General features: G+C 45.2%; 1 protein-coding gene across 1 annotated transcript; it reads left to right on the top strand.

Moving 5' to 3' along the window:
• Nucleotides 1–5,116: 5,116 nt before the first annotated feature.
• On the top strand, nt 5,117–12,590 carry LOC129708790 (muscle M-line assembly protein unc-89). The gene is made up of 4 exons (XM_055654760.1): nt 5,117–5,173; nt 7,335–7,393; nt 7,492–7,578; nt 10,887–12,590. The coding sequence occupies exons 3-4, from the start codon at nt 7,501–7,503 to the stop codon at nt 12,519–12,521; spliced, it is 1,713 nt and encodes a 570-aa protein (XP_055510735.1). The 5' UTR covers nt 5,117–5,173; nt 7,335–7,393; nt 7,492–7,500; the 3' UTR covers nt 12,522–12,590.
• Nucleotides 12,591–12,613: the final 23 nt, after the last annotated feature.

Genomic DNA, 12,613 nt, shown 5'->3' with positions numbered 1-12,613 from the left:
ACTAATCAAGAACCCACCAATCTCCGCTTTATAAATACCCGGTACCTTGGCTTCCACAGCTGTATCTGATGATAAATTTTGACCTAACAACATTGAAGAGTCAGTGATATATTTCAGTGTACAATTTGGTGGACAACTTCCAGTAATTGCTGGCCATTGCATTTGGATCACCATTGGTCACCCATGGCAGTGAGCGACACACACAAATTCATTCTTGGTTAACTCAGACAAATCTAGCAGCCCAGAGCTATACATTGTACATGCACTATTTTGTGCTCTTAGCTTGGGCAGATTTCCGGGTCTATTGTGACAGCCTGCTGCTTAGAATTGTAAACCACAACCGGAAAGTGTGCCATTATCACCCCATCCTGCCCAGGCAAAACAGTTAATCTTTCACAAGACCTCACTCCCTGGTTCCGACAGATACCCTTAAAGTTAAAGCACGTAGCCCAGCAGCATCCTCACTGCCAACTACTGTCAAATTCTGATAATCCCGCATCCGATTATTTGGAAATCCTGACAGTCCCGCATCTGACTCCACACGACCATAAGACATAGGAGCAGAATTAGGCCATTCAGCCATCGAGTCTGGGAAGGGGGTAGTTTGGAGAGGTAGGGATGAGTGAACCAAGGGAGTCTGAGGAAGGCGGATATGGGTGGTGTGGGAAGATTCACCAAACACTTGCGCTTGGTCTGCCAAAGCCTACTGGGTCTCTGTATCCCATTCCCATACTGATCTTTCTGTCCTGGGCCTCTTCTGTTGCCAGAGAGAGGCCACACACAAATTGGAGGAAGACCATCTCATATACCATTTGGATAGATTGCAACCCAGTGGTATGAACATTAAATGTTCCAACTCTAGGTTCCTCAAGTCAAGTCTATTCAAGTCAAGTCAAGTTTATTCGTCACATACACATACGAGATGTGCAGTGAAATGAAAAGTGGCAATGCTCGTGAATTGTGCAAAAAAACACCAAACAAACTACCCTTCCCTCTCCCTTCTATCCCCACATAACCCCCTCCCCCACATCTATCCCCTCCCCCACTCTCCCCCTACATTGCTTCCTCTAGCTTCATAATTTTCAACTATTCAATACTTTTGTCTCACACCTGTCTAACTCTAGTCTTTGTTCAAACATCTGGCTATCAAAAACCCTTCCTCATCCGTGTCAATCTGCAGGCTTTATCCTGCCCCCAGCTTTCTTTCCCCCCCCCCCCCCCCCTCCCACAATCAGTTTGAAGGAGGGTCTCGACCTGTTACATCACAAATCCATATTACACGGATCACATATCACATTCTCCATAGATGCTGCCTGACCCTTGAGTTATTTTGTGTCTTTTTTATGTAAACCAGCATCTGCAGTTCCTTGTTCCAACATAAGAAGTGGTTGACCAATAGGTCATATTCGGCCTTACGTAACCTAATGTTCCCTGACCTGCCTAGCAACAGGCATTCCTCCAGTTTTCAATGATGTTAGACCTCATGTCCTTTCCATTCAGCTCCTGCTATGGAAATTCTAGCGTACACCAGCCAAACCCATCTCCTTCTTTGACTCAGCACCATGTGGCCTTCATTCTGTTGAGATGAACACATTGCATCCTGATATTATTAAGTGGAAGTGTTGCAGCAACTGCTCTTATCTCTTCCTCGTGTTGTGATCCTTGTCTTAATCCGAATTCCCTTTTGTAATCGTTCCACTATGTTTTGGTCAATACCAAGTGTCAACTTTTCCTGCGGGCTCCTCATTATGCGTCCTCCTCATAAGACATCCACCTTCCATCCCATATCAGCCACTGGCTCTGGGAGAATCTGTGGATGGAATCCACTGGGCCATTGCCATAAAGTAGGGCAAAGTGTTGGTCTCTGGTAATTGTGGAGCATATTATCCATGAGAGGAAAGCTATCCTATGAAGGGATCATGAAGTTTGGATGGAAAATTCATGCTGGATAAGGAATGCTGACCAGGGAGATTCAGATCCAAGGATGCATTTTACTGGGAAGATGGAAATGTGTAAACTAATGAGAATCCAACAAAGATTAGTTAATGGTACACAAAAAAGCTGGAGAAACTCAGCGGGTGCAGCAGCATCTATGGAGCGAAGGAAATAGGCAACATTTCGGGCCGAAACCGGAGGGTTTCGGCCCGAAACGTTGCCTATTTCCTTCGCTCCATAGATGCTGCTGCACCCGCTGAGTTTCTCCAGCTTTTTTGTGTACCTTCGATTCTCCAGCATCTGCAGTTCCTTCTTCTTAAACAAAACTTAGTTAATGTTTAGATCTTCCTGACTAGTGTGGGCCTGTCCACAGTAGACTTTCTGCATCCATGGGCTCAGAGTGGGCCTCTGTGCATCCTAAGTGCAGAAGGTAGTTGGTTGCCAAGCAATTCCCTGGAGTCATAGAGAGATACAGCACAGAAAACGCCCTTCACCCTATCGACCCTGTACTGACCATCAAACGCCTTCTGAGACTAATACTACATTATTATCTTTTTAATTATCCCCCACATCATTATCAACTCTCCCTAGAATCTACTACTCACCCAACACACTAAGGGTAACACATTGGCCATTTAACTGACAACCCACACTTCTTTGGAACATGGGAGGAGACCGGATCACCCAGTGGGAACACACATAGCCACGGGGAGAAAATACAAACTCCAGAGAGCACTGCAGATTAGGTTCAAATCCAGGTCTCTGACCTTCTTCACCCACCCAACTGCTCCCTTCGTTGCCCTGTTATTTCTCCAGCCTTTCCTGCTCCTGTGCTTCCACAATATCCCTTTGTATACAGGTACTCAGTTAATGCTACACGTTTGTTTTCACTTCACCAGTGACCTCTACTGGTTCCTGTTCTTGCACTGTCCACTCAGCTTCTACCTTAGCCCGTTCATTTCCTCTGTATTCATTGCTGCTGTCTTTCTTCTTGCGTGTTTTCACATAATCGCTGCTATATCTTTCATTAATTACACTGTATTTTAGAGCTTTCCAATTCCATTATCGATCCCAGTGCTTTTGGAGGTCGGTTCCAGTATCCCACACCATAGATTTATCTGTGGAAGTCAAGTCAGCTTCCAGTTTGCTCTTCATCTGTCAGAGGTGGCCCTCAGTGCCTCAGTGTCCCATGATGATGTGGGAGGTATCAGAGCCCACGTTAATGCCATGAAACAGCAGGTAAGGCCAATGGTCTATTTCATACACTCATACTCCACAAGACTTTTCAAATCTCAACACACTTGAGTTCAGCACCACATTATTAATGAATGAATTGAAAGATACAGCATGGAAACAGCATTGAGTCCACACCAACCATTGATCTCCCATTCACACACTATGTTATCCCATTTTCGCATCTGCTCGCTACACATTAGGAGCAATTTACAGTTGCCAATTAACCTGAAAACCTGTGCAGCATTGGGATGTGGAAGCAAACTGGAGCACCTGGAGGAAACCCAGTTGGTCACAGAACTGCAGACTACATACCACCAGCACCCATGGTCAGCATAGAACCCATGTCTCTGGCGCAATGAGGCAACAGCTCTATCAGCTGCGTCACTGTGTGCCCCTCATGGGTAATTTGCTCCATAATTACCAGATACAACACTTTGCCCATCTTTATGGCAATGGTCCACTGAAGTCTATCCACAGATTCCTCCACAGCTAGAAATGCAAAGTGTGGACATGAAAAAATATTGGTTGGCAAAATTAAAGTAAATGCAAAGGTATTTTATAATGCACGAAGACCAAAGGGATAATTAAAGAAAGAGTAATGGAATTGAACCTTATCCCCAGTCGAATGGAAAGTTAGAGTTTGCTAAGCTGGGGGACTGTGTTTCCGGGACAGTGGTGTGCAATGTTGGAGCTCCACAGGGAACGGTTTTGGCCCCGTTCCTCTTCACCCTGTATACTGCAGACTTTAAATATAAGTCTAACACATGCCACATTCACATTCGACACAGCGATTGTGGCATGTGTAAGGAACGGACATGAGGAGGAATACAGGGACTTGACCAGTGCTTTCTGTGTCTGGAGTAAAGAGAACTGTCTCATCCTGAATACAACCAAGACCAAAGAGATGGTTGTTAACTTTGGCAGGTCCAAGCTCCCCCTTCAGCCGGTTAACACTGCAGGGGTGGACATTGAGGTGGTGCAGACATATAAATATCTGGGAGTGCACCCTGATAACCAACTGGACTGGTCTGTCAACACCGATGCCATCTACAAAAAAGGACAGAGCAATCTCTCTTTCCTCAGAAGGCTCAGATCCTTCAATGTGTGCAATGTTTTTTTTTACTTGTATTTTAATGTTGCTTTTTTTTTTTACCTGCATTTTTTTAAACTATTCGTACTGTTTTTATCAGGAACTGGATTGTTTTTTTTATCGTTTTTTATTTATGCGTGAAATGTTTACGTTTTTATGTGCGATGCTCCGGTGTTCTCTGGGAAACGTCTTCTCATTTTGCACTGTACAGTTGTTGCTTTGCATGATGACAATAAAAGGATGATAATGATAACGATAATGAAATGCTGTACTTTTTTTACCCATACTGTTGTTGCAAGTGTCATCTTCTACGCTGTTGTCTGCTGGGGTAACAACATCACTGATAAAAACAGCAAGAAGCTGGACAAGCTGGTGAAAAGAGCTAGCTCAGTGCTGGTGGGGGGGGGGGGAGAGTGGACTCTGTGGTGGATGTGCTTGAGAGGTGTATGAGGAGCAAGGTGCAGGTCATCCTCAACAACTCCGGGCACCCCCTCCACGAAACTCTGGAGGGTCAGAGGAGCGCACGGAACAACAACCGGCTCCTCTCCCTGCGCTGTAGAACAGAGCCGTTCAGGAGATCCTTCACCCCAGCAGGCATTAGATTTTATAATACTGACCGTTAAACTGTATGGGGATGCTTTGCACTTTTAATCGTTATTTGTTGGGTTATTTTTAAGTATTTATTGCTTTTATGTATTGTCTGCATTATTTTCTGACTGTGTTGGCTGCTGGACGTTCTGAATGTCCCTGAGGGGATTAATATCTGTATCTATCTGAGGGGATCTATCTAAAGTATTTATCTATCTATCTATCTATCTAACTCTCTAATCATCTCGCATATTCCAACACTCCTTTAGGCCTGGCCAGGTCAAAGTATGGGATTCCACAGCTATGAGCCAGGAAGGAGTCATGGTAAGTAGTATTCATCTCTGGTGCTTACAATGGTTCAGCCTGAGGAACCCCCGTGCATGTATCAGTGCAGAGATTGGACATCTTTGGGTCAGATTCAGAATACATCTCCTTTTCTAACCTCTCCACAAAACACTCCAAGACCATGCAGGGCAGTATAATGGCGCATAAGTAGAATTGCTGCCTTACAGCACCAGAGACCCCTCTTCGATGCTAACTACGGGTGCTTGTCTGTATGGAGTTTGCACGTTCTCCCTGAGACTGCATGGGTATTCCCCCGGTGCTCCGGTTTGCTCCCACAATCCAAAGATGTACATGTTTGTAAGTTAATTGGCTTTGGTAAGTTGTAAAACTGTCCTTAGTATGTAGGATAGCATTAGTGTATGGGAAGGTCACAGGTCGCCATGGGCTCTGTGGGCCGAAAGGCCTGTTTCTATGCTGTATCTGTAAAGTCTAAAGGATGGGTCAGATTCACAATCTAACTCAGCCTATTGTATATCGACCTCGAAACTCTGCAAACACTCCAAGACAGGTATGGGATGGGTCAGATTTAGATTCAAAGCTCTTTTCATAGATTGGTTTAGGTTGAAGGATAAAGAGGGCATCTGAGGGGGACCTTTTTCACCCAGAATGTGGGGAGTACCTAGAATACATCACCGGGGAGAGGGGTGGAAGCAGAGTCACTGATTGTATTTAAGAAATGTCTGGTCAAGAATGGACGACTATGGGCCTAGTGCTGGACAATGGGATTAATATGGATTGGTCAGCATAGATGCGGTGGGCTGAATGGCATATTTACATGCTGCATAACTATACTAACCCCTTGGGGCAGGGACATGCAGAAAAAGCTATGCCTGTACACATGGTACACAAACACAATACAAAGCTTCCTCTACATTTTCCCAGTAAACACCCAGAGTAGATACAGCATGGGGTGAGTTTTTTGCACTGTTTAGTTTCTTGAAATGCTTTTATGCATGCTAACCAGTCAGTCTTCTTGCGTTTGAGGCAGCAGGAGTTATTTAACGCCCTCCATGCACTGTAGCTAGTTCAACGTGCTGTTATCGAGGGCCGTGAGGTCTATCCCTCCACCAGGGGGCGGAGGATACCACAGTCAAAAATGACGTGCTACGCTGTTTGCTGGTCTGCTCCACACACGCAGGCTGCTGTCAGTAGAGACAATACAGGATTATTGTTGAGCTATCCACAGTGTATAGCCTTTAGTGCAAGATAAAGCCAGTGAAGTCCGATCAAATATAATCCGAGGGTCTCCAATGAGGGTAGATAGTAGCTCAAGACTGCTCATTAGTTGTTTGTTAGTGTGGTTCATTTGCCTGATAACAGCTGGGAAGAAACTGTCCCTGATTCTGGAGGTGTGTGTTTTCACACGTCTATAACTTCTGCCCGGGAGAGGGGAGTAGAGGGTGTGGCCAGGGTGCTAGATTGAAGATGAGGTTCCTTCTGCAAGGGGGGAAGGGGGGAAGGGGAAACGGGAAAGAAACGACAGTGATCAGCCATGATCATATTGAATGGCGGTGCAGGCTCGAAGGGCCGAATGGCCTACTCCTGCACCTATGTTCTATGTTTCTATGACAGTAGGAGAGGGATGGTGCATAGAAGGAATGGTGGGAGGTAAGGATAATTGTGGACCCCGTGTAAGGAAAGGGTGGGTGATGAGAGCATGGAGGATGGATGAGAAGCCAGGATCTTGCAATTTTGCAATCCCTTTCCTCCCTCTAGATTTACTGGAACATCAGTTCAGTTTCAGTTAAATGTCAGTTACTTTCAATTTGGTTTATTGTCACGTGTATCGAGGTACAGTGAAAAGCTTTTGTTGTGTGATAACCAGTCAGCAGAAAGATAATACATTTACAGCGAATAGATCTATTTATGTAGGAACTGCAGATGCTAGCTATACATAGTATTGTATATACTATATGCTATAACATATACTATACCACAGTGTAATATGTAAAGGAAAGGTGAAATAAAAGTTTTTGGGTATCAATAGGAGTTACATCTGACACTAGTTGATGTCTGGAACATCAACTAGTCCGAAAACTCCAAAGTCCCAAGGGTGCCGGATGACTGGAGTTTTACTATATTTATTGAAGGTGGGGTTAATAATTTACTATTATTGATTCAGATATCGTTCACTTCACAGTGCCAGTTCTGGCAAGGAACAATCGTGACCAATGAGAGACTCGAAAATGAAACGAAGTTGTGAGTACCAGAAGATGCACTCTGGCTCGTTGGCCATCAGAGCTTGTTGCTGATCACCCCTCACCCACTGAGTAATGATATTTGCCTCTGTTTTCCAGACAGATAAGATGGGAAACAGTAAGTCAAGTGTGTCCAATGTACTGCACAAAAGTTCCCGGAGTGTGATCGTCATCCAGTCACCTATAGTAAGTGTCACAGTGTAATGTTACCCAGCCTGTACTGTACTGCACCTTCCCCTTCCCCACACCACTATCTGCTCGAGTCATAGCAGTTGCATCATGAAGCAACTCCTCCATTTGTGCTTGGTCTTTGCTGGCCAATTCAGCCAATAGTCCAATCATCTTTGATTCGTGTTTAATGGCGCCAAAACATGACGCCTCTTGTATGTCGGATCATTAGACTATTTATGTATAATTTGCTAATCAGGACAAGGTATGGCAATACTCTACTGCACAGTTTTTAAGGAAAGAATGTCACTGTGTGTTTGCATTTCACACGTGTGAAATTAAAAGCACCATTGAAACCAATGTTCCTGTAATCCTTAACCTCTCCAATTTGAAGAATATTGATGTTGATTTTTCACCAATTCCACACATACCATAACTCTATTGGTAGACAAAAATGCTGGCGAAACTCAGCGGGTGAGGCTGCATCTATGGAGAGAAGGAAATACGCAACGTTTCGGGCCGAAACCCTTCTTCAGACTCTATGATTGATTGATTAGTCATAGTCATACAACATAGAAATAAGCTCTTCAGCCCAACTTTCCCACGCAATGCTCCATCTACACTAGTTCCACTTGCCTGTGTTTGGCCCATATCCCTCTCAACCTATCCTTTCCATGTACCCCTCCAAATGTTTAAAAATGTTGTTCTAGTACCTGCCTCAATTTTCTCTCCCCTGGCAGCTCGTTTCATACAACTACCACCCTTTGTTTAAATAAGTAGCCCCTCAGGTTTCTATTAAATCCATCGCCCCTTATCTAAACGTATGTCCTCTGGTTCTTGATTCCTCTACTCGACTAATTGATCAAATGATCAATGGGTTGACTGACTGACTGACTGATTGATTGATTGATTGATTGATTGATTGATTGATTGATTGATTGATTTTGATTGATTGATTGATTTTCATCAGACACCAGAAATGACCACATCGTATAAATGCTGACTGCCTATAAATGTCCAGTCTGGTGCAATGATTTAAAAAAACCTCCTGGTGTCCTGTTCTGTTCACTTTTTATGTTCAGACACTGGATGTCAGTATTTGATTATAAAAAATCCCACAAAACAGCAGATACTGGAAATCTCAAATAAAAACAGAGAAAGTGCTGGAAATACTGAGCAGATCAGACAGCATCTATGGAAAGAGACCTGCAGTTAACATTTCTGGTTGGAGACTGCTGTCATTTTTTTCCAAGATCTGCAAACTGAGAATAAAGTGGGATTAAAGTGAGATGAATGCATGATGTTTGACATTGATTAATTGGGTTACAGAGACTATTTACTTTCTCTACAACCATAAGTCCCACTTTCGTAGGAACAGGCTCTTCGGCCCACCGAGTGTGCACTGGCCAGCGATCACCCCATACACCAACACTATTCTTCACACTAGGGACAATTTAACAATTTTTTACCAAAATCAATTAACCTACAAACCTGTGAAGTGTCGGAAGAAACTGGAGCACCCAGGGAAAACCCACGCTATTACAGGGAGAATGTACAAACTCTGTACAGACAGCACCCATAGTCAGGATCAAACCCGGGTCTTTGGCACTGCAAGGCAACAACTCTACTGGAATGCCTCTGTGCTGCCCTTCTTTTGCAGCTGGTAGAGCCACTGAATATCAATTCAAGAGAATTCGGGGTGACATAGACAGGTTGAGTGAGTGGGCAGATGCGCGGCAGGTGCAGTATAATATAGATAAATGTGAGGTCATCCACTTTGGCGGCAAAAACAAGGGGGCAGATTATTATCTCCATGGGGTTAGGTTAGGTAAGGGGGAGGTACAGCGAGACCTGGGTGTCATTGTACACCAGTCACTGAAAGTTGGCGTGCAGGTACAGCAGGCAGTGAAGAAAGCTAATGGAATGTTGGCCTTCATAACAAGAGGATTTCAGTATAGGAGTAAAGAGGTTCTTCTGCAGTTGTATAGGGCTCTGGTAAGACCACATTTGGAGTATTGTGTACAGTTTTGGTCTCCCAATTTGAGGAAGGACATCCTTGCGATTGAGGCAGTGCAGCGTAGGTTCATTGGATTGATCCCTGGGATGGTGGGACTGTCATATGAGGAAAGATTGAAAAGACTAGGCTTGTATTCACTGGAGTTTAGAAGGATGAGGGGGCTCGTATAGAAACATATAAAATTATAAAAGGACTGGACAAGCTAGATGCAGGAAAAATGTTCCCAATGTTGGGCAAATCCAGAACCAGGGGCCACAGTCTTAGAATAAAGGGGAGGCCATTTAAGACTGAGGTGAGAAAAAACGTTTTCACCCGGAAAGTTGTGAATTTGTGGAATTCCCTGCCAACAGAGGGCAGTGGAGGCCAAATCACTGGATCGATTTAAGAGAGAGTTAGATAGAGCTCTAGGGGCTAGTGGAATCAAGGGGATATGGGGAGAAGGTAGGCACGGGTTATTGATTGGGGACGATCAGCTATGATCACAATGAATGGTGGTGCTGGCTCGAAGGGCTGAATGGCCTCCTCTTGCACCTATTTTCTATGTTTCTATGTTTCTAACCAGGTTCAATCCTGACCCCAGGTTCTGACTGTGTGGAATTTGCACACAATTGCTGTGAGCTTTCTCTGAATGCTCCAGTTTGCTCCCACATTCCAGATATGTGTGGGTTAATTGACCCCTATAGATTGCTGTAAGTGTGTAGGTGTGTGGAAGAAGCTGGGGGTGGTGGAAGTGGGGTGGCAGGTTGACGGAAATATTAGGAAAATAGATTACAATTACTATAAATAGATTAGAGGGAAATATATCAGGAAATGGGATTGCACTGTGTGCTGGCATAGATTCAATGGGCTGAATGGCTGCCTCTCATATCATATGGTAATATGGAAAAAAATTACCCTTCTGTTATTTAATTGCCTAATTGGCCTTAATCCAGTGATAGCAGGGCATGAGCAGACTATGTTTGGATGTGCATATATCCATATTGATGTATGGAGTTGTGTTTCTATGTACATACTTACATTGCAAGGTGTGGTGGATGGTCTGCCACAGACTCATTGAGGTCTTGTTCTCATATTCCCTCATCCAGTGAGTGCACGCACTCTGAGGGTCAGGTATTATGGGGGCAAGGCAGGAGAATGCGGTTGAAAGGGAAAGATAGATCAGCCATGATTGAATGGCGGAGTAGTTTGATGTGCTGAATGACACAATTCTGCTCCTAGAACCTATGAAATGATGGAAGCCCATTGCGAAGTGGAATCTTGTTTACTGAGTTTTAGAGAAATGTTACTTGTGTTTTGTTTGTGTCTCCAGGAACTCGGGAATAACCTCACTGATGATCCTGCTCCTGCCACCCCTCCTCCGTCTACAAGCACGGCAGAAGCCAGCAGTGGCGACCACGAGTTGTCAACAACCTCCACGTTGAGTGCAAGGGGAGTCAAAGAGACAGCAGGAAAAGGATCATTGACTGAATTTGCAGCCTTAGGTAAATTCTCCGTAGGACTAGACAATGACCCCAGAGAACCAGACAAAATCCCTACAGGACCAAACGAAGTTGCGGCAGAAGTGGGCAAAATGCCCATAGCATCAGATCAAGTGCCCACAGAAGCAGCCAAGGACCTCGCAAAGCCAGACGAAATCCTAGGAGAGCCAAATAAAATCCCCGTGGTAACAGACAAAGTCCCCGCAGAACCAGTCAAAGTTCAGACAGAACCAGTCAAAATCCCCACACTATCAGAAGATGTCCCCACAGAAGCAGGCAGAGTTCCCGGAAGGCCAGTCCAAGTCCCCACAAAAGCAGACAAGGACCCCACAAAACCGGGTAAGGTTGGAGCAGAACCGGGCAAGGTCCCCATAGAACAAAACAAAGTCCCAGCGAAATCAGGCGAGATCCCTACAAAACCAGATAAAGTCCCAGCAGAAGGCCCCACAAAACCAGATAAAGTCCCAGCAGAAGGCCCCACAAAACCAGACAAAGTCCCAGCAGAACAAGGTGAGGCCCCCACAACACTGGATAAAGTCCCAGCAGAATCTGGAGCGGTCCCTGCAATACCAGACAAAGTCCCAGCAGAACCAGGTGAGGTCCCTACGAAACCAGACAAAGTACCAGCAGGAGGCAAGACCCCCATAAAAGCGGACAAAGTCCCAGCAGAAGTCCACAAAAAAGCAGATAAAGTCCTTATACAAGACAAGGTCCCTACACAACTAGCCAATGTCCTAGCAGAACCAGCAGACGTCCCTACAAAACGAAATAAAGTCCCAGCAGAAGGTAAGGTCCCCATAAAACTAGACACAGTTCCAGCAGAACTGGCAGAGGTCCCTACAGAACTACATAAGGTCCTAGCACAAGGTAAGGTCTCCACAAAACCAGGCAAAGTCCCACCAGAATCAGTGGAGCTCCCCACGAAACTAGACAAGGTCCCAGCTGAAGACAAGGTCCACACAAAACCAGACAAAGTCCCAGCACAACCAGTAGAGTTCCCTAGAAAACTAGATAAAGTCCCAGCAGAAGACAAGGTCCCCACAAAACTAGACAAAGTCCCAGCAGAATCAGGTGAGCTCCCCACAATATCAGACCACGTCCAAGCAGTACCAGGCAACGTCCTCTTAAAACTAGACATAGTCCCAGCAGAACCCGGAGAGATCGCTACAAAACAAGACAACATCCCAGCAGAATCAGGTGAGCTCCCCAAAAAAAAACGGACAAAGTCCCCACAGAAACACCTAAGGTTCCCACAGAACCGGACAAAGTCCCCACAGAACCGGACCAAGTCCCCACAGAACCACCTCAGGTCCCCACTGAACCACACAAAGTCTCAGCAGAACAAGCAGATGTCCCTACAAAACCGGACAATGTCCCAGCAGAAGTCCCTACAAAAGCAGACAAAGTCCCCACAGAACCAGCAGAGGTCCCCACAAAACCGGACAAAATCCCAGCAGAACCAGTAGAGGTCCCCACAAAACCGGACAAAATCCCAGCAGAACCAGTAGAGGTCCTCACAAAACCGGACAAAGCCCCCACAGAGCCGGACAAAGTCACC

This window comes from Leucoraja erinacea, chromosome 24 (genome assembly GCF_028641065.1).
Source record: "Leucoraja erinacea ecotype New England chromosome 24, Leri_hhj_1, whole genome shotgun sequence".
Taxonomy (NCBI): domain Eukaryota; kingdom Metazoa; phylum Chordata; class Chondrichthyes; order Rajiformes; family Rajidae; genus Leucoraja; species Leucoraja erinaceus.
Note: the sequence above shows the minus strand (reverse complement) of the source record. Positions and strands in the feature narration are given on the sequence as shown.

Excerpts from the sequence above, each read along its gene's own strand:
- LOC129708790 (XM_055654760.1), top strand. The coding sequence starts at position 7,501 with ATGGGAAACAGTAAGTCAAGTGTGTCCAATGTACTGCACAAAAGTTCC. Across the intron at positions 7,579-10,886 it reads TCGTCATCCAGTCACCTATA|GAACTCGGGAATAACCTCAC; the intron begins GTAAGTGTCACA and ends TTGTGTCTCCAG.